At 43.2% G+C, this 21,776-nt stretch overlaps 1 protein-coding gene across 1 annotated transcript; it reads left to right on the forward strand.

Moving 5' to 3' along the window:
* The first annotated feature begins 7,947 nt into the window (after positions 1-7,947).
* lpla (lipoprotein lipase a) lies at positions 7,948-19,730 on the forward strand. The gene is made up of 10 exons (XM_088621757.1): positions 7,948-8,217; positions 9,651-9,826; positions 10,668-10,847; positions 11,818-11,929; positions 12,811-13,044; positions 13,327-13,569; positions 14,847-14,967; positions 16,043-16,225; positions 16,595-16,702; positions 17,388-19,730. The coding sequence occupies exons 1-10, from the start codon at positions 8,127-8,129 to the stop codon at positions 17,437-17,439; spliced, it is 1,500 nt and encodes a 499-aa protein (XP_088477883.1). The 5' UTR covers positions 7,948-8,126; the 3' UTR covers positions 17,440-19,730.
* Positions 19,731-21,776: the final 2,046 nt, after the last annotated feature.

Raw genomic sequence — 21,776 nt, forward strand, 5'->3', positions numbered from 1 at the left:
AGACCAATATGCAAGGAGGGAGGAGTTAAAACAGCACTTTGGACATATGGTTCTACCCAACCATGCTGTGGTACAGCATGGAGCACAGATGGCTCCCTAATTTTTCCCCGATATTCAACATGCCAGGGCCTATGATACAAGGTAGGACTTTGCCTCCACAAGTTGAGATGATGAAAGAGTCTTACACACAGGCTGTTTAGAGACACCACTTACCCCAGCCCTGTTTCAGGAAGCTTGGAGGAAACCAGAGATCCCATTAAAACCTCATAAAAGTGCATGGAGCATGCAAACTCCACACAGAAGGACCCCCAGTCTTGAATCGAACCCAGAAATCAAGAGCTGTGAGACAGTAGCACTGCCTATCACTCTACTATACAGCTCAAGGTCTTGATGTTTTATAGCTCAATAATGTTTTTGCTCAGCCTTGATAATAAGGTTATCTTATTACACGATTTTGTTTTTTTACCCAGTGGTCTTACACATCTAGAATTCCACTTACACAATGACTGGTAATACATAATCATCTGTGCATTCCTACTCTCTTGCATCCTAACCCCAAGTTTCAAACACAGTTTTCCAATTTACACTGCTGAGGATTTTGAATACACGTATCCAGTCCCATTCGTAGCCTTCTGTGTTCAAGACTAGAACCCCAGCACCAAGGAAATAAAATAAACAGTGGTCTTTCATGTTGGGATGATGGTCCTAGAAGGATCCACACTAGTGTGAACCAGGACTAAATACTCCATCATCCTACCGATTCAAAGCCACTATCCATTAGAGGGTAAATCTTGTCCATAAAGCCTGCAAGACTGGAACTATTCAGCAGTAAGGTCTCCAAAGTGAGAGCAAAGGCATACTGAAATGCTTTGGTTGGTGACCAGGACTTGCAGTTCAACTTCCAGTTCATTTTCTGCACTCTCCGTTATATCCAACTGACCAAAGAAATCTGGTACAATGCTGCATTGACATCTTTTCACAGGGGGCCATGTGTTGAACCCAAGTAACAAAAAGAGCATGAAACTGATTACATGATCTTAAAGCACACCAGACTCACAGACCTGCAAGCCATACTCACTCTTGTATAAATCCTGTGGCGAAAGCAGATGCTGAGCAATTTACATCTCAAACAAATATTTAATCTGTCATTTCAAAACACTGCACTGGCAGTAAACATCACTGCACAGAAAAAGTCTTTGATGACTTTTCTTCTACGGGTTATTTATACAGTAAGTTGATTTTTTAACTTCCAAACCCTGCATGACGAAAAGTCAAAACGTGGGTTGGGTTTCATTATCAGGTACAGTGCGAGAAAATAACCTGACGTATGATCATGCCAACCCGACCTTCGCCCTCAAAACAAACAAAGAAAAAAAAAAGTTAGCAACTCCGCTGGACATTTGCCTTCCTCCTCTGCAGTGAATTCCAGGGTTGTGTCAGGAAGTGTGTCAGACTGGGAGCTCGCAATAATAATTTCTGTTTTGCAGTGTTCCAGTGGAAGCGTTTTCCTTTCCAGATCGTGGTCCAGCCTTAGCTGTCATAGATGAGTTTGTTTGCTGGCATTCACAAAAGCCAGTGTGACTACAAAAAAGTAACAAAACAGTTTTTTTCCCCCACTTCCGATTTCCTTAGCATCATCATCATCACATAATGATTCTCGGCTTTCATACAGCATTTTTATATCAATGGATCTCAAAGTAGGGTGTCACAGTGATTAACACTGCTGCTTCCCAGAATAGGGGCCCCTGGTTCAATTCTGGACTTGGGGTTCTGTCTGTGTGGAGTTCGTATGTTCTCCCAAGGTTAGTGTAAGGTTCCTCCCACAGTCCAAAGACATACTGGTAGGTATTGTCTCTGGCATCCTGTGACAGACTGGTGTCCCATCCAATGTGTACCCTGCCCTGCACTCGTTGCCTCTCCCATAACCCCCAACTTGGATGGAGTGGTGAAAGTGGATGGATAGACCCCAGAATGCTTTTCATAGGGGAAGGGACTCACTTCAGCCACCACTAAGGCACAGGACCCAAGTGGTCCAGAATGCAGCTGCCATTCTGCTCTGGCAGCCCAGCTGCAATGCAGAGAGAAGTGAGATGTTTCTTCACCCACTGAACTGTGGGAACTTTAGGCCTGAGTGCACAAACCCAGAGTGGAAATTAACCAGGACAAGTGTGTTAACCTTTGGAAATCGTCATGGGATCACATCCAAAGGAAGGAATATGTGATATATTGCTTAGTTTAACTCAGGTAATGGAGGGAATTCCTCTGGCAGCTAGGTCTATAAGGTGCAGTAGTTTATCAACTCTTTTTGCAACTTTCTCCAACCATATTTATCTAGTGCAGATCATGGGAAAGAGTCAATCCAAATGATTCTTGCTTTTAATTGTTTTCAGTGCAGTATTCCATGGGATCCATAAAAAAAACCTGGGAGGATTTTCTAACTGTTTTGCAAGAGGGGGTTTTGGGACCGGAGCCAGCCTTTCACAGAAAGGGAATCATTGGGGATCGTTAATGCCACCGACCTGTGGCAAGACACTAGTAAATCTTGGCAAGGCAACTCTTTAATGTATAACATGGAGCTGGGCTCAATAACAACTGTCAACACTCACCTCAACTCCAGACAGTCTTTAATTAACATGATGATTTACCTTAAAGGCAGAACTAGTGAGCTGTGCCTCCAATTCTCCCTTACACACATCAGATACAGCAGTAGACATTCTAACTGGGTTAAGTACGACAATGCCGAGAAATATCCACATGCGAGTTATGCAGGTAATGTCATATTCTGTGACATTCATAGCTAGTTTGCTTTTTTTACAGTTCTACTTGATCTTATTTGATAGACAATCAAAAAAATGATGACAATGGGTGTGTGGTGGCATGGAGAGAAACCACACTACTTTCACATCTCCACCAAACAGAAGAGTGGCCTTCTGTCGCTTGTGCGATTGGTTGGATGGGAATGTTTCAGGAAATACCGAATAGTGACAAGACATACATAGTGCTACAGCCAAAATTTTTAATTTTCTCAGATTGCAAACCCCATAAACTGATTAGCCGTTTCTTGAAGACTAAAAGGCGACTTGCGTTTTAAAACTAGGTCGGACGGGAGACGGTTTGGACGCTGGGGGAGGAGGAGTCGTTGTAACTCGGGAGGGTCGTGGGTTCAGCTATCCAGTGAGGCCCCGCTATACCCTTGAGCAAAATGCTTTCCTCTCCGGTTGCTCCAGTGCATCGAGTTTAATAAATGCATCAGGTTCATGTAATCTGAAGCGCTATGTTCCGAAAACACAGGGTGAAAAGCTGAACACGCCTGATAAAGGGGGCAAGGTCGTCGAATTTTATTTCTCGCTTCTAGCTGGAACAAGATTCGGCAGGATTGCACAATTTCAGCCGAAAATGGACATTTTCACAATACCGAGCGAGGGCTGAGATACAGACATCACGAACGGTTGTACAATGCGTCTGTGCGTTGTTTCACAAGATCGCCACAGAAAGGGAGGCCACTCGGACAGCAAGGCTGCACAAAGGTTGTCCTGCACCTCAGTGGTACAACTGCCAGCCGTTTAAGCACAAAAATGTATTCAGCACAAAATTAACTACACGCTTTTCACGGATAGACCTTTTAACCGAGTTTCACAGCACAGTCGCGCTGCTATTTGGTTGACGTAATTCGACAATAACCCGATGAATACGTCCTCTCTCATAACATTCATATGTACATATATTTTAATGTATTAAAATACTGAAAAGACTTGCTCACGGCAAGGTGGTTGACGAAGAACTGGCTTGCTAACTATTCAGTAGGTCCCCTAAAACTGCACCGAAATACTTTTACTGAAAAACCCCAGACTGACCCTGGATTAGCAATGCAATGACCACGGACAGTGGAAGGCCGATGACAAGCAAGAGATCCAACACATTAGTTTTTTTAAACAAAATAATAAAAAGGGTTATCAAAAGTAACCTTGAAAAAATATATATTTCTGAGCTTCCCAGGCGAGCGAGGAAACTTTGAAACAGGTCTGTCGTCAGAACGTGGGATCTTTTACACTAATCTGTACCGTAGCCTCGCTGTCAATTTAATTACAATTGTTTTAGCCTTCATCACCCATTACGATATAATCACAAAGCAGCAACAACAACAAAAAAGGTTCCCCTTGGACAAACATTCGTAAATCATTTTTTCCCCCTTCAAAAAGGCCCAGATCCATCCTGGTAGCGTGTTTTACCGATTAGACTTCGCTAGTCTCGTCTGGACATTGGATTCCGTTTGTCCATCAATATCGTGATATGTTGTATATTGATTATTTAAACATGTCCCCGTATATAGTCGGATTTTACGCAAATTTTAGAACGTCCTGTGTAATGTTTATTTAAAAACCCTTACACTATTTTTTTTACACCAGACCTCGTCACATATTTAAGCATACACTAAAAATAAGACACTCACTGAAGACCACAATTTAACTCCTCTCCAATGCTGAAAAATTCCTGAAGAAATAAGACTTATCAAGCTGCTCTAAATTAATAAGTATATGAATCGTACTACCATAATAAGGAAACAATTTATCCAAAAAACCTGATTTCCTCCCGTCTGATGACCATTATCTGCCGGGATAAAATCCGGATTACATCGGCTCTGCTGGTTCCGGAGTATTCCTGTGTCTCCTGCTTTTTATCCACTTCCTAATCGCGGGCTAATTAAATTCAATTTTTGGAGCAATGTTTCAAATTTCCTTTCAGATCTTTGACATTTTAATGGAATTTTTAACTGGTATCAACGCTAAATCAAAATCTATGTTTTCAAAACCGCACTCGTTCATTTGTGTTGGTTGAAATGCAAGCAGCTAGACCTCTGTAGAAAGACCTCTCATTTTGGGAGCGTCTGATACCTTGTCATTCCAATCTGTGCACGTTCATCATCCAGTAATTAATCCCCTATAGACAGAAATAAGGAAGCAAACTCACAGGTTGAGGAGAGATTGCATACATTTCTGTACGCTGAATTTGTAGGAACGTCATTTTAAATCAAGACCAATACAGAAAGAGGTAAGTAGGACTTCAAACAATCAATTAGATTAATTAGAGGCACTTATCAATTAGCACCAGCGATGACCAGCTCAGGTGAAATGAAAACCGACAGACAAGCGCCCTCTGGTGTTGGGGTTGGTAACAACTGGTGGATCGGACTAAGCGGTTATTGACAATTGGTGGGTAGAAACTACAGTAAACACACATCTGATTTGATTTAATTTTCTTTTGGTGTCCTACGCAACTGTGCGAGAGTCCAAACTTGATACCATTGTTTGCGCAGGTGCTCTCCTACTCTTTCCGTTGGCTTTCCATAATGTGAAACAGCTTCCCCAGTTCTCGCAAATGCGTGTTGTAAAACGCAATAATAAATTCGCCGTCTCGAACTGCAGCCCATTTCGGCTTCGTTTCACACGAAAAAGCCACCCCACCCCAAAGCCCTCCAATAGTAATTACATGAAATTAGGCGAGGTTTTAAAAATAACACAGCGACAGAGCTGCGTCCAGCCCTGGGAGCTGGGAGTATAATAAATAAAATCTAAAAAATAAAAGCAGTTGAGAACAGTTGCTCCGGAGCGGCGAGACTCTCGGCGGCGCGCAATGTCAGCCGGCGGGCGCGCCCCCGCCGCTGTCCAGGCTGTGCCAAGCGCCGCTCCCGTGCCAGATGGACAGGATTAGCGGAGTGTTATTCAATCCAGCTGTTCTGTTCAAGGCTCCGCTCGGCACACCGCGGCCCAGCCAATAGCATAGCTGGCTCCACCGACACACCCTTCGACTGCCCTCTTTCGGGAGGCAAATCTCTGTTTCAACCCCCCTCACCCCCGCCAAAAAAAAAAAGTGTGGAGAGACTGAGGAAAAAAAGGCTACAGAATATATTGAAATGCCGAGTCCATTGTCTGAGCGTTTTTCATCAACCGTTATTTCGATGACGGACATCGGTTAGGGTGAAAAAAGCACGATAAAGCAGCGCGATGCATCAGTCTACCACGTTGCGTTTTGCGCTACTCGTTTTTGATTTAGGAGACCCGACACTTATATTCCAGTGGACACCGACAGACGTGTCAAATTAAAGCTCATTCCACGCTAAAGGAAAAAAACACAACGTTTCGGGCCGTTCAGTCTTCTTCAAGCGAGAACTGCAGGAGGCTGGACGCTGTTTCTTCTTGTGGGATTCAACTTCACTGCCCCCCTCCACTCGAGCGACCCGCAGACATGTCAGTGGTGTGGTTTGGATTTCGCCACCCAGGTATATGGCTGGGTTTGCCGGAGCAATCGGGCGGCTGGACGCCTCATTCACGGGTATCCCACCTGGGGTTTGAACCCACGACCCCCCCCTCCAGTCAGGCATCTAAAGCATTTAAATACTTATCGGCCAATAACGTGCGCGGCCGCCTGCAGGGATGTTGTGTTGTCTTTCTACAGTGTGATATTTGTTCCGTCTACAGGAACTGCGGCTGTAACGGGATGAGATAACCGAGGTAATAAACTGGCAGTCTCACTGTAAATAAGCGTTGTTGTAGCCTTGAGGAAACGTACCAGCCGCCCCCGTAGCGATCCCGGTACCCGTTGGCAAACAGCAGCCTAGGACAGACGGCAGAACACAGCCTCGTACCCCGGGAAGCGAACTGAGCCACAGGGGCGCACGGGAGCGATCAGTGTTCTTCCGCAGGTGAAAGACAACTATCAAGGCGATGTAATGCCCTGAGGGTCCAGCCTAAATTCTCTCTGTAAATCCATACTCATGTCACACACACACGCACACCTGTAGATTTCAGAAATCCTTCAATAAAATAGCGGATAAATAAACGCTTAGGAATGACATGCATAGACAGTGTGTGTGTCAGAAATATACTTTTGTGCAGACGGTATGTGTTTTAAAAGCAGGTTGGATTGTAATTCAATAACGCATGCAATCACTTTGACCCAAAACAAAACGCACTTTTGTTCCATTAAAATCTAGACCAAGTATCGTTCGGTCTGCTGTTTTCAAGAGCGAAGCCGAATGAAACTGAGGACTGACAGTAGCCTTCAATACCAACTCGAGATTCTTCTCCACAATGAGAGATATTTACATTTTACCCAGGTTGTGCAGCTCGGATAAACAACCGAGCTAGGCTAGCCCACAAGTACGCCCTGGGTTTAAAATGGACATGTTCATTTCAGGCGGTTTCTTGTGCTGTCACCGACAGCTTACAGAGCTGTTTCACACGCAGTCTAACTGAACAGGTGTCCTGTTCTACAGTAGATGAACTACTTATTCGTGGTAAAAATAATTTGACATTTAAACTAGGAAACTATTCAAGAAAAAAAAAACCCATAATAATCTTTTGTAAATTTGTCAGATTTTTTTTTTGCATTGTTTGAGTCCTTTAAAATGTAAAAAGTGCTTCAATATTATGGCAAGCTCTCCGGTTATCAGAGAATATTTTATTTTCATGTTATGTGGAGATCAGTTTTAAAACTGATCAAGCTTTTGCGTTTTGGTGTAGTTACTGGATGATGATGATTCTATTTGTCTTGTTATTTTTCCACAAGATATACTGTATACAACAAGAAGGTTTGAGACACTTTACCAAATAAAAAAAAAATCAACATTATATCGAGCAGAAATAAAATATATAAAGCATGACTGAACAGGTAAGTCTTTACATTTAAAAAAAAAACTGTAAAAGAGTTTACATTTCTCAAATTGGCAGAAAGTGACCTCCAGAGCGGATAAAAAGTTAGAAAGTTAAATCTAAATGAATACATTCTTTTTTTAAAAAAAAATCAGTTCCACATCGGTCTTAATTTCTCTATAATATCAAGATAAAAAAAAATGCGAATTTGCGGCAGTTCACGCCCACGGCGTGTGAACCAATAGAACTGGAGTTATTTGCATGGAGTCCCGGGTTTAACATAAAGCCAGGCTTGGACAGGCGAGCATTGCACATTTTGTGAGGAGGTAGAAACCTCAACTCACCCCCCAGGAGCAACAATTGCACTTTCAGTAACTGCACTTTAACTCATTGTCCCGTCCGTTCGGATTACAACTACAAGCCCAGACCCTCTGCGCCGCATTCGGACCGCTCTGCACCTCTGAGCCCTATAATATCATGGGAAAGGAAAGCCTGCTGCTATTTCTGTGGATATACGTCGCGAAAACGTGGGCTAGCCTTGCAATCTCGACTGAAGCCACCTCTTTAAGTAAGTGAGAACTGCGCGCTGCAATGAAATATAACGGGTCTTAACTTTTAGACGAGGCAGATTTCTAAAAACCCAACGTGTTTTCTATTGTCTTGGAAGTTAAAGAATGCTAGAGCGGTTAGCGGTTAGGGCTGCAGAAAGCCAGCGGGATTGACCGAGAGTAACCCCAGGCGGGTAGACGGAGCGGCGAGTCAGCGCTGGCGCGCTGGTAGGTTTGAGACAGGGGGCCGTATGGCGCTCGGTTCTCTCCGTCTGTTTCGGAAAATCGTAGTGGCGTGGGCGAAGCCACACCGGCTCATAGGCTAGGCGCACTACAAAACGCGCACCACCAAACTAGACGTGCGTTGCTTAAGCGCAATAATCTATTTTCAGGGATTTTCTCCCATTTGGTTAATTTAGCCACCAGCAGATTTTCCACACACAAAAAAAAAACAAACAAACCACACACATCTACTGTTTTTAAATCTATTCAACGTCTGTCATCGTAATCTACAATTACAACTCTACATATGTGATTAATGTATGTTTAATAACAAATTGTAAACACGGACAAAGTCTCATCCGCATAATCTAAGCACAGTAGTTCCTTACTGCAACCGTTGGCGAAAGACAACATTTAAATTACACTTAAATCCGTTTATAACGGCACCATAATCTGCTTGAATCGTGATCTCTTCCAATGAACTGAGTTGCTATATTATTTCAGTCACCGGAATGTAGATTACAACTAACCTAAGGGGAAAATTAATTATTACACACACTTTGGAAGGGGGAGGGGGGTGGGGGACTGACAGTAGTTGAGCAAAGTACAATTTGGGACTGGATGTATTCTAGTTATTTTAAGATACTGCTTTTCTGCCAATAGACGGCAGTGTCACGCTGTATTGTTGCAAGAAATATCCTGCGATGGTTGAGATACTCTCTGCCGGAGAGTATCAAGGAGAGTATCAAGCGAGCCTTGGTAACTCTGACAATAATTAAGGGCAGAAACAAAGAATGTTTAAATTATTAAAAAGTTAATAAGAGGCGATGTGCCGAGGACAGTCGAATCGATGCTCATACTGCATCTATACCTGTTTAAATTACAGCTACATATTAACAGGATGGTTACACCTCGGTACACAACCTTACGAAGCGATCAACTATCCCTTCTTTGAACAGCGCACGCACTTTAAAATACACATTCGATGAGGTTGTGCAGCTTGTTGCATTGTGTTGGTCTTTACTCGGAGTTCCCTTTCCACCGAAAATCTGAAAAGCTACGGACATTCGTAAATTCGAAAATGTACGTGATTATGCTGTAGTTTGAGCTTGTGTAAGCCTATAGTGCAAAAAAAATGTTTAATAAGTATTAAGAAATCGGTTTTCCCGTTCTAGTGCGCCCTGGCATTCCCCATTTACGGTCCTGGTGTTGTATCTCTCTCTCTCTACAGGCAATACCACTGACTGGGTTGTAGACTACAGTAACATTCAAACCAAATTCTCCCTCCGAACTGCGGACGAGCCAGAGGACGATCTCTGCTACCTTGTGCCTGGTCAGCCCGAAACGATCTCACAGTGTAACTTCAACCCCAACGAACAGACTTTCCTAGTCATTCATGGCTGGACGGTATGTCGCTGAATGCCTTGCATTGCGCCGGAAAAAGTAGGATCGGAGATGTGCATTCTGTTGCATTAATACCGGTCAGAAACTGAAATGCTATCATTTTTAAATATGGGTAGCGCAGAAAAAAAAGTAAATAATAATCCATGAATGTTTCCAAAAGGAATTCAGAAGAAAAAACAAGTCATTCTTAAAAAAAAGGGAAATTTCAACACGAGCAACACGAGAAAACGCAGGAAGAGACAACAGCATAACCCAATTTCACATAACTTGTAAGATAAACGAAATTAACAGTTCTCAGCCTTTATAGTTCTCTGATTTGGCACTCTATACATCAGAATGTGAACCCACACCAGAGCTGTTTGAACCTTTATTTCTGAAACCTTTAATTCCAGGAATACACACCTAATCAGCAGACGTTATGACTCATCCACCTGCTTACCTTAACAAGCTGATGCAACAGAAAAACTCAAAAGTCACATTAAAAGTCACTGGGACCCTGAGTGCTAAAGTATTTATTGATATATTTAGGTGAAAAACGTTAAGGTTAAACGGTTTAAAATGTGTGTAAGACAAGAGAGAATATTTTGTAGATTTATGCCACTGTTTGAAGTTGAAATCCTTAAGAGTATTAAAAACAGATTCAGACCTAACATGGGAAAAGAGTTTCCCCAAAAATTGGGAAAAACAGGCAATATTGTTTCACTAGGAAGCATGTTGCAATAAGGAATCCCATCTGAGCCACGGGATCTTCAGCTCTCCTTGTTCATGCAGTGTGATGTTAGCATGTCGCAGTAAACAGAGCAACACAGGCACACCTCCACTGACCCAACCTTGCTGTCCCCAGGTGACAGGGATGTTTGAGAGCTGGGTCTCCAAGCTGGTATACGCCCTGTACAAGAGAGAGCCCGCCAGCAATGTCATCGTGGTGGACTGGCTGCACAGAGCCCATCAGCATTACCCCACCTCTGCAGCCTACACCAGGCTGGTTGGGCAGGACCTGGCCCATTTTCTCAACTGGATCGAGGTGGGTACAAAGACCCCAGAGCCAGCCCTATGAGCCTGATCACCGGGGTACAGTGATTACACCCGCCTCGTTGAGTCAGAAATGAAGAAAGTTCATCCTGCTGCTGCATAGCAGAGGGGAATCAAATATTTCTTTCTCTTCTTTGACTCTACCACCTTTCTCAATCCCATGCATACATACAGTACAGCAACATGATCATACTTCTCAGAGCTCTTTAATTCCAAAGAAGAAATCAGTTCTGGGTAACCTGTATGCTTTTACAAAGGTGTCAAACAGCCCACTGATCTATACTGTTCTAGGATTATTATTATTATTATTATTATTATTATTATTATTATTATTATTATTATTATTATTATTATTATTATTATTATTATTATTTACTTGGTGCACTTCCTGCATAGCTGCAGGTCCCATACCAATCCGGTTAGTAGTGTCTGTAGTCATAATTTGGTAAGTGCTGTCCTTTGTAATTTAGAGTAAAAGTAAAGGACACTGTTACTTTTGTAATTCCAGTATTAGCTAAACTTTTAATAATGCATATTTTACACTTTTAAGCATGCCTTGGCAGATATAAAAAAATTCAGAACTGGGCTGGGGTTTTTGTTAAAAGGTGAGACTACATTTTGAGTGCAATAGCAAAATGATATTTCCCTCACGTACAGTATGTTTCTACAAATGTAGATTTAGCAGGTATGCAAGCATTGGTAGGCCCAACAAAATTTCAGGCATGGTCAAAGTACTGCAATGAAGTCCCTTTGCAAATGGCCAGACAATTGCACAGTTCGTTCATTTTTTCAACCAAATCAGAACCTGGCAAATAATAAAAGGTTGTTGTCAGTTTTCTTTTTTAAAAAAGTGCTGCTTCTGCACAAAACTGTTTGGCAGTGTATATACATGTCCGACTGACCAGAACCATAAAGGTTCTGGTTTGCCTGTATCAACATTTGCCTTACCCTCTTCTCTTTAGGCTGAGCTTGATTACCCTCTGGAGCGCTCTCACCTGCTGGGGTACAGCCTGGGTGCCCACGTGGCTGGCATTGCAGGGTATCTGACCAAGAAAAAAGTCAACCGCATCACAGGTGAGTGAGAAAAGGACCCGCTGAAGCTGCAGTGCCTGTCTGGTTTTCCTCAGCGGTTGTGTAACGCGGAGCATCATGAGGCAGTTTCCACTACAGTTCATTTCACATCACAGAGTACTTACGGAGTCCCTCAGCTCTAAAAAAATCTCAGAGGAAAGTTTTGTTTACATAACCACTAACTGCCCAGGAAGTGTTGTGGTCCTATTTAGATTTAAATCTGTTTACAGGGAAAGCTTGCCAAGAAATCATTAGACCATAAAAAATCACTGTCGCTGCCCTTCACATGACACGTAAATGTAACTTGTGACAGCAAAGATGAAAGCACGGAGCAGCCTTTATGCAAGAAACACGTCGTTTTCAATACTGCTGTTGCTCCAATCTCCTTATGACATCACTGGCGAAGTCTGCCAGAAATTCCTGAGATGGAGATTTAGGATTATTTCAGCTTTTAGGTTCAAAAGAAGCTGTACTTTCAGACTAGTCTGGTTCTCAAAGAACAGGAACAGCAACACTGTGAACAGGAACAGCTACTGTGATCATCACCAAACTTTCACAGCCTAAAACCCTCTCTGGGCAGTCAGTAGCAAAGAGGTTAATTCATTGACGATGCCCTGCACAGCAGCCAGGTAGTCAGCACTATTCTCTTACAGCACCAGAGTCCCTAAAGCTCCCAGAGGCATGTAGTTTAGGTATGATTGGCAACTCTGAACGATCTCTTTCTGGTGGGGTGCTCAAGGGGTTTTGGTCCTTGTAGAGCCCGAACCACACGAGCTCGATGTCTCTTTCCTGGCCTGTGATGTTCGGATAGGGTATGCAATTGCAAGCAAAGGCGTTGTGTCTTTGCCCAAGTGTCATGTTATCGGACTGCCTTGCCCTTACAGGTCTGGACCCCGCTGGCCCTAACTTTGAATACGCCGACGAGCAAAGCAGTCTGTCTCCGGACGATGCCGAGTTTGTGGACGTCCTGCACACCAACACTCGGGGCTCCCCAGACCTGAGCATAGGAATCAAGAGGCCCGTCGGCCATGTGGACATTTATCCCAACGGTGGAAGCTTTCAGCCAGGGTGCGACTTGCACAAAGCGATGTACATGATTGCTGCTGCTGGCTTTAAAGGTACAGAGTCCCTGATTGACGGCCATCGGCCCCTAGATCCCAAAAAATCATTAGAATGCAAAAAGAAATTGGATCAAATCTCCTTCAGCAGCAGGGCAATAATCCAAGTCTTTACTGTCATGTTTGAGTTTAATTTCATTGTAAGGCAAAGCAGAAGAAGTGGTGCATCAAGCCACACAGTCAATTAAGAGGTTGATTTTCCAAGCGCTTTGCTCCTGTGCAGAATTTGCTTCATCTTTCCCTCCCCTCCTCCCTCTCCGTCTCTCCGGCCCGCCCGCGCAGAGATGGACCAGCTGGTGAAGTGCTCCCACGAGCGCTCCGTCCACCTGTTCATCGACTCGCTGCTGAACGAGCACAAGCAGAGCCTGGCCTTCCGCTGCGGGGCCAAGGAGACCTTCGACAGGGGGCTGTGCCTGAGCTGCCGCAAGAACCGCTGCAACAAGGTGGGCTACGAAGTCAAGAAGGTGCGCAGCCGCAGAAGCAGCAGGATGTACCTCAAGACCAGGGAGATCATGCCTTACAAAGGTGAGGGGGGGGGGTGGGGTGGTCTGAGGCAGGAGTCAGAGCTAAATCCTCTGTGTGCTGCAATGCAAAGCAGGAGCATAGGTATCTGTGGAATCAGTGGGGAAATCACACCCATGTTAACATGTTAAGAGGACTGAAGTAAAGCAATGCTTTTTGTAGTCTCATTCACCTGTAACGTCTTGTGGATAAAACAAAATTAGATCCAATATTGAATGGAACGCAGCTTAAAAAAGAAACCAATTCTGAGCTGATCTGGAAGACCACAGCTAAAAGGGAGATTGGGTGCAACAACATGGTGTCATTTCTTTTTGTGACTACAACTGTAATGCCTAACTCGGGCACATGAAGGGACAATACACTATCGCTGCAATCTGCAGTTTCAGAACCATCTGTAACACCTGACCTGGTACTTAAGGCTTCAAGCACAAGCACTGCTCACCAGGCAGTGGAACAGAAACAACAGTGCCCTTTACCTTTACTCCAGTTAATAGAGGACACGACTTGCATAAGATATGAACACAGCAGGCATGACAGCACGTCCAGCTCTGACACCCCTGTGCTAGACTGGTACAGAGCGACATTCCTGCAGTGAGAGCACCATGTTAAAAAAAAAAGTCAGGTGACGATGAGGTTACTAGGAACTGGAGCGAAGAGCATTCTGGCTACTGCATTTGAGACACACAACACCCTGCTTGCAGAGGGGCTGGCTGAAAGCACAAACTCAGTGGCATTTTATGAAGTAGCTGAAGTAATGTGAGCCACTCTCGCTGCCACCCCCCAGCTGGAGTGAGCATGTCTCCTCCATATCTGTTTACCAACATGCATTTTATTTTAAAGGCAATAAACACCGAGCCTGTAAGTATGTGTTATCTCCATTATAAAAGAGCCATTGTCATAATGAATACCTAAGAAGTGCTTGTCAGTTATACCCTTCAGCATGTGAATAAATCTAACAGGGATAATTTGATAAGCTTAGTATCTAAATCACCACCTCTTGTCTGCCAGGATATCTTCACCTTTGCTTTCCAAAGTTATGCAGGAATCTGTCTTGTCCCTTTTTCTCCCGGTTTTTGTCCCGCTTTGAGCCCGTTGCTTGCTGGGATAAGCTCCAGCAACTCCGAGACCCTGTATTGGATAAAGTGGTTAAAAAATGGATGAATGGATGACTGGGATGGTTGATCTGGGGTCTCCTCGGGAGCTCCAAATTAAAAAATGACGGGGTAAAATATGTTGTGCTCTGTGGCAGGGAGATTACTGAAAAGGCATTTCTTTCGCAGTTTTCCACTATCAGATCAAGCTCCACTTCTTCAGCCAGAAGAACATCAGCTTCACTGTGCAGCCTGTGCAGGTGTCTCTCCATGGGACCCAGAATGAAACGGAGAACATCGCACTTGTCTTGTAAGTTGATCCAAGAAAAAAAAAGCTATCCGTCCACCTTCCTTGCTTTAGCAATATAAGCCACATTCTCATTGCATCTTGCTCTGGACAAGCTTACAGTGACCCGACTGTTAAAAGTCTGCTTCAATCCAATGATGTATCTTTACACTGAGAATTATGAAAAAGGATGGGATGGATTATCATGGTCACACAGTGAAAACAGACTCTGGGCAAAGTTTGAAGGTCATAGTCTGTAGTAAAATCACACACAGTCCTAATTGGTAGCTGTTCTTTAAATTCAATTTTTGTAGCAAAACTGATTTTACTGAAAGATCAAAACACCTTTGTTAAACTGGCCTTACTGTTTTGCTTTATTACATTTTTGGTAATATAAATCTTTAGCATTATAGTTATACACTGTAGATATGTGTCTTACCCCTGGTCCACATTCAGTACAATACATCTCCATCTCCATTCCAAGACCTAGGAAGGATTAAAAATGGGAGGAGGCAAATTGGCCCATCGAGCACATGTATCTAACTGGGATCTCTCTCATCTGTGTTTTGAAAGAAGCCAACCCTGTTTCGGACTCTGGATTGGATAGAAATCTCTTTTAATCCAAGGAGAAATATTGTTTTCGACTTCAGGATGGTTTTGCTGACAAATCCAATTTGCTCGTTGACTCTGCATGCAGATTTCACCGCAGAAATGTTCCAGTGTAATGTCTGCTGCACACCCTGTACTTATTTGTGCTTACATTGCGTTACATTCGTCATCGCAGTGATTAGTGAGCAGGAAGGGCCGCTTCACATCACAATTCACGCAAACTCTTGCTCTCACCCATGGCGAGACCTGGGGTTTGCAACAGCATGGTGACTATACAGTACTTGCACAAAGTTCACAATTTTGTGCTTAATTCGGAATTAATACCGAGATTTAATAACCAGGCTGAGAAATTGGGACTGCAGTTTCCCTTAAATACACAACCATTTTCCAGTGCTGCCAAATGGCACCCACACGATCGGGCTGTTGACCAGCCATGAGCAAACTCATAAGCAAAGCCTGACAAATCCTGTCTCTGTCTTGGCATGCACAGACCTGCGATGTCCACCAACAAGACCATCTCCTTCCTGCTGACCACAGACGTGAACATCGGGGAGCTCCTGATGGTCAAGATGAAGTGGGAAAAGGATTCGTACTTCTCCTGGTCCGACTGGTGGGGAAGCAGCAGCTTCATGATCCGCAAGCTGCGTGTGAAGGCCGGGGAGACCCAGGCCAAGTAAGCCTGAGAATTGGGGGTAGACAGGAGGATAACAGCTGGGGCTCATCGGATCACAGGCAGAGATCCGATGAGCCCCAGTTGTTCTCCTAATAGGGCTCATCAGAACTGAACCTGTTACAAGTTGATGTCAACACCTTGGAAGCTGTATGGCGCTGAATTCTCCCACAGCTTAGAACCAGTTCTTTGACTTGGCAGAATTCACTGCCATCCAGCACTTAGTGGGGCTCTGAAGTCAGAGCTGGCTGTGATCAGATCCTGGCTTGAAGGCATCTGGATGACGGAAGTGGACGTCAAGCGTCCGTTTTATTTTCGTTTGTTGAGCAACTCATAAGGGACCGTGTACTGACCCCGCTGTCTTGAATCCAGGGTGGAGTTCCACGCCCAAAATGGAGACTTCGCAGAGCTGAAAAGAGGAGGAGACTTCGCCACCTTCGTCAGATCCAAAGAAAGTCACGTGAGCAAGAGACATGCCAGGTGAGCAGCTACACGCACTGCGGCAGGGAAGGCTCAAGTGATTTGAATCAGTCCATACCTCTTGCTGTTAACAAAGGAACACCCTGAACCTTGGGCCCCTCAGACGCCCGCTGGCTTTTCACTCCAGCTTAGCTTTCTGCTGCGCCATCGAACCCCTGCCTGGCTTAATACCAGGATTAATCTGAACTCTTCGTTTTCAGTTCCTTTACATGGTGGAGGCTGCCTTTGAACCTTTGCATTTTTCTCCACGACTTAAGAGCTCCTGTTTTTGAGTAGAGGAAAAAAAAAAACGCTTCCAAGAACGCCAGTCAAGCGACTCATTAATTCGACTAGGTAAAAGCCTAGGCAACAAAATCCAGCAGGTGTGGAGGTCCCCAGGCTGAAAGAGCTGGGTGTACACAGGTGATCCTTTTGTGCTTCTGTATGAATGTCAGTACTAGCATACAGGCATCATATTTCAACTGGGCCCCTAGTTTTCTAGTTGTTTTCTAGTTGTCCTCACACAGCACGAATGAGAGGACCGAACTGCTCCAACGCAAAACGGATCCTACTGACAGTTTAAGAATGGATTTCTGTAATTGCCCAACGGAGGAGTTAGGGAGAGAGGGTAATGGAGATTTATCGCCAACCGTGAGCTCTGCTCTTGTCATTCTGAAACGAGATCTGTCCTCCCCTTCTTTGGCAGGGAGCACAGACGCAGAATGTACGCCAGCCCCTGGGGAAAGAAGATGGACTGAGCCGCAGGCCGGACAGAACAGCACAGCGTCGTGGGAGCGAGACCGGAGCGAAGGGGCGGCGGGGAGCTAGTGTCTGGATGACAAGTTTGAATTTTGTTGTCTCTGGCTCGGCTCAAGTGCGTGGGCTCTTCAGCGCCGGGCAATCTTTGTAGCCATTTTCCATCTGCCCTTCGCCACTCCTCTGCGTCTCAGCACAGACTGTTGCTATCAAGCGACCGAACAGGCGTCATTACACAGATCCCGAGCTTGGTCTTAGTTAGTTAACCGCAGCTTTGGAATTAAAGTTAAGGGAGAGGAAGAAAGAAACGGTGATCTCAGTTTTAGCACTGGCAATGTAGATGTCTCACCTTATTGGCTTTTATTTACATATACATTGTAACTAGGCAACTTATGCAATATAGCACTAGCATTTTAAGAGAGCAGGCATATTTACTGGCTGTATGGAAGAATTTGGATTCCTTCTATCCTAAAGTGTATTAAGTGTTGTGCTGTTTGGCCTGTTTGAATGTACCTGTTCACTCTGCGCCACTGTGTATTAAATTTATTTATGCTTTAGAGAAGTGTATTTTTCTGTCCTTGGATGTGTGCAAGAGACACTGCGTGCTTTAAACGTGGGAAGCACAGACCTTTCAGCACACAAAGCTTCTTCCTTCAGAACACTACGGAGGGTTAGGATGAATCCAAAGGAATGAAGATTGACTATGCTCCGTTTTGGGTTTTTTTAAACCACAGGGACCAAAGCACTTTCCTTTTAAAAATTGCCTGTTTGTTCTAAGTGTTTATGTTGTACCTGGGCCAAGGACTCGTGTCAGCAGCACAGTAACATCTCTTGTGCGCGTGTGTTCTGCGGATGGTCACAGGCCATCAAAGTCCCAGCATGTCAATCAGTCACTTCTTCAATCAGATTAAGCAAGATCTCGATTACATTGCATCTCTCGGCCTCTGGAGAATAAATAATGCCCCACTCTCTGTTTGGACCTCGCTCAGAGTTTCTGTGGCTGCTTTATACCAGTAGAAGCTGATGGTAGAGGACCAGAAGGCTTTAATGTCCCTGGTTATTATAATCAATTAATAAATGTTATGCATCTACTTGCAGTAAATTCCCGAGCTGTTTTATATGTATCTGTGCTTTTGTAATTTTCTGTGTAATAATCTGTAAAAAGAGCAGAAGTAAAAAGTAATAAGAATAATATTTTAATTGACTGACACTACTGTTGGGCCCTCCAGGGAGAGAGTTCGAGACCCCTGGATTAACCCAAATGAAACCTCTCTGTGCCTAGCCAGGTAATACAGTCCCAGGTTGTGCCTTTTGGATTCAGATTGTTCCTTTGCAGGGCGATACAATACACAGAGTGAAAAATCTACGGGGCTCATTAATTATCCGTAAATAAAAACTGTAATTAAATTTCAGTTTTGTTATTTTTGTCCTTCGTAAGAAAGGACTAAAATAAAACTATGAAGGGTTGAGAACCCTCAACACTGAAGTGTGGTGAGACTTTCCTATGCCACATAAATCATACATTTTGAGAATATTTCATGGTATATTTATTAAATGTATATATTTGTATAATAAGCTGTATATAATATATTTTTGCTAGGTTTTCTGAGGCTATGTGTTCTTTTTGTGTGTTCTTTTTTTTTTTCAAAACAGCACTTGTCATTTTTTTAAAAAACTGCTTTGTTAGGCCTGTCACACAAATTAAGAGTGATATCGCTGTAGTGTTGAGAAACCATCTAGGGGTAACGTTTCTGACCAGCAGCTTTCACACTGTAGAACTCATATGCAGTGTCTTGTACTGAAAACTCCATTGAACTGTATTAAACTCTAATGATGCACAAAATCACATATTGAATGTCAGCTTGTAAACTTTTGTGCATACTAGAGTCAACGATGCAAAAACAGAGCCCCTTAAATGCATAGTGTTGCACATCAGGGTTCTGGATTTTAGAGCTTCACAATAACAATCTTTTTGTACAAGAGGGAAAAAAAGTCTCCTTTTGTACTACTATGTAATATCTTTTTTACTACTATCTGAAGGTAGTTTCAGACATGTACTTATGTCACTTTCAAAGAGGCCTATTTTTTGCCAACAGATACTTTTAGTGTGTGTGTGTAATTGTTGTCAGTCAGCTTCAAAAATATAACAATATAAAGGTCTCCCATTTCTCTGTCTTGTGGGTTGCAGCAGATAGAAGTGATCTGCATTTTGAAGTTTCTGTTCACTCTTTGCATTTCTGTACTAAAAAAAATATTTATTGGGACTGTTTAATAAAAAATAAAATTGTGATAACCAGTTGTCTATTCTTTTTTGTGATTAATGTGGTCAGTTCGCTACATTTGTTGCTGTTACTTCGCTAAATGAGTCAATATTTCTCACAAGCATTGTATAATGCCTGCATGCAAAAGAAGACAAGTGCACAGGTGTTCCTGTAAAAAACATGGGAAAGACTGCCCTTTAATGGAATAACATTCTCTTTTTTAGCTTTTAAATAAACTTTGATGTGTATGCTATGCCGATCTCTTTTGCTAAATTATCATGCAAGTCAAATGTATTCTTTTGTTTCTGTATATTTTTGGCATGCCTATATAATATAAGGATTATTATATTAACCCAAGGATAGCCTTGACCTTGTTAACAGTAAGGAATGTAAGAAGCAGTCTACTCATGCGGATCACTGGGGGAAGGGCTGAATTAGCTGGTAAGGGTTATGTGTCTTTCTGTACACAGGCATTAAACAACTGATCTCAGCAAAGGTGTAACGCTTAATTTACTAAAAGTCTACAAAAAGTCATCCGGTCCCCCTAGGAAATGAAGGGACCTTAAACTGGGGGCTTAGTCTGCCTGCAGCCTGCAGCTTGCCCTTGCCAAACCTCCTTAAGAACACTCCGACCCTCCTCTCCCAACCCCTATCTCCTGTGGCAGAAGGACAGCACACAGCTGTGCTTAATAAAGGCCGATAAGCGTTTGTTCAAGGTAAAGACTTTCTTGTGAGCGCTTGGAAATCTTTACCAAGATCTGAGAAACAATAATACCTCAGCACTGATATTAAGAAGGAAGTTGATTCATTTATGGAATGATCACAGCAATTCACCAATAAGCAAGCAACCTCGTACACAATGTAAATGCAAATAGCAAGCCATCCAGTGTCTACCTTCATATAAAGAAAATTCAAAATACTACAGCTTTGAGGGTTCACAAAAAAAGAATCGACAATAGGTCCTTGTAGTATAAAATATGGATTTTATTAGTGCTTTGATCCTGGGCACTAACTGAAACACCATTCGATAAATACCTTTTTTGAAATATCAAAAAGAAACTTGTCTCATGTAGTGAACCTAGACCTCAATCTATATGCAAAAACAGTACTGCAGCTTGGTCTATATTTTTGAAAGGTGGTCTTTCTACCAACCAGAATCCACCTGAAAGGGCAATGTCATCTCTCAGGCTCTACATTAGTCGTTAAGCCCGAGCTACAATGAACACAACTAACAGAAGTTCAAGCAAGTCCAAGTGGACTTTCCCAGGTAGAAAGATAAAGATCTTTGGAATAAACGCAAGTGAAGAGAAGAACAACAGAGTGCCAAGGCCTTTGTGGCACAGACAGTTATTTCTGGACTTGTCTTGTGTTCCAGAATTAAAAAGGTCTGCAACTGCCATTCGCTGGTTGCCAGTTTTTGAAGCCAAAACTCTGGCTTTTTCCAGGAAACATCTGGATGGGATCTTTGGATGAATTACCTACGATCAACACAACGAGCTAGATGGGACAATCAGTTTCCTCTTATTTGTAAAACTTTCTAATGCTGTTATGTTTTCTCTAGGCAGTCAGGGGCAAGGGATTATGCTTTGAATGAAAGACCATAATCAGCGTGAACAGCAGTCATGCCGACAAAAATGCAGAGTATCAAATTGCACCACACTTTCCTAGAAAGTAACGTGCAGAGGCTCAAAGAAACTATTAAACAAGCCTAATCCATTGCTGAGAATGCATTACAACTGCACGGCGTTTTTAATAGGTTCTGTTTTTTTTCATTTAATTGAAGAATATTTTCTCTTGAAGTCCCCTGTTATGCTCAGCTGGGCCTTGTCATGTTCCCAACCAGATCTTCAGGCATTGTCTCGTGAATCAGGTTGTTGTGAACCACAACAAAGTTTCATGAAATAAAAATACATGAACTGGCTGACATGTTAAAAGTTTCCGAAGCTAACTGTGCTCATCAGAGCATAATTGACTCTGCTTTTCAATGCATCATCTCTAAGAAACAGAGAAAGTGAAGGCAGTTCAATTTGCTACCAGAGTGCAGTCAATCTAGACTGGTAACAATTATATGCCCTCTG

The sequence above is a fragment of the Lepisosteus platostomus genome, chromosome 27 (assembly GCF_059453375.1).
Source record: "Lepisosteus platostomus isolate fLepPlt1 chromosome 27, fLepPlt1.hap1, whole genome shotgun sequence".
In the NCBI taxonomy this organism is placed as follows: domain Eukaryota; kingdom Metazoa; phylum Chordata; class Actinopteri; order Semionotiformes; family Lepisosteidae; genus Lepisosteus; species Lepisosteus platostomus.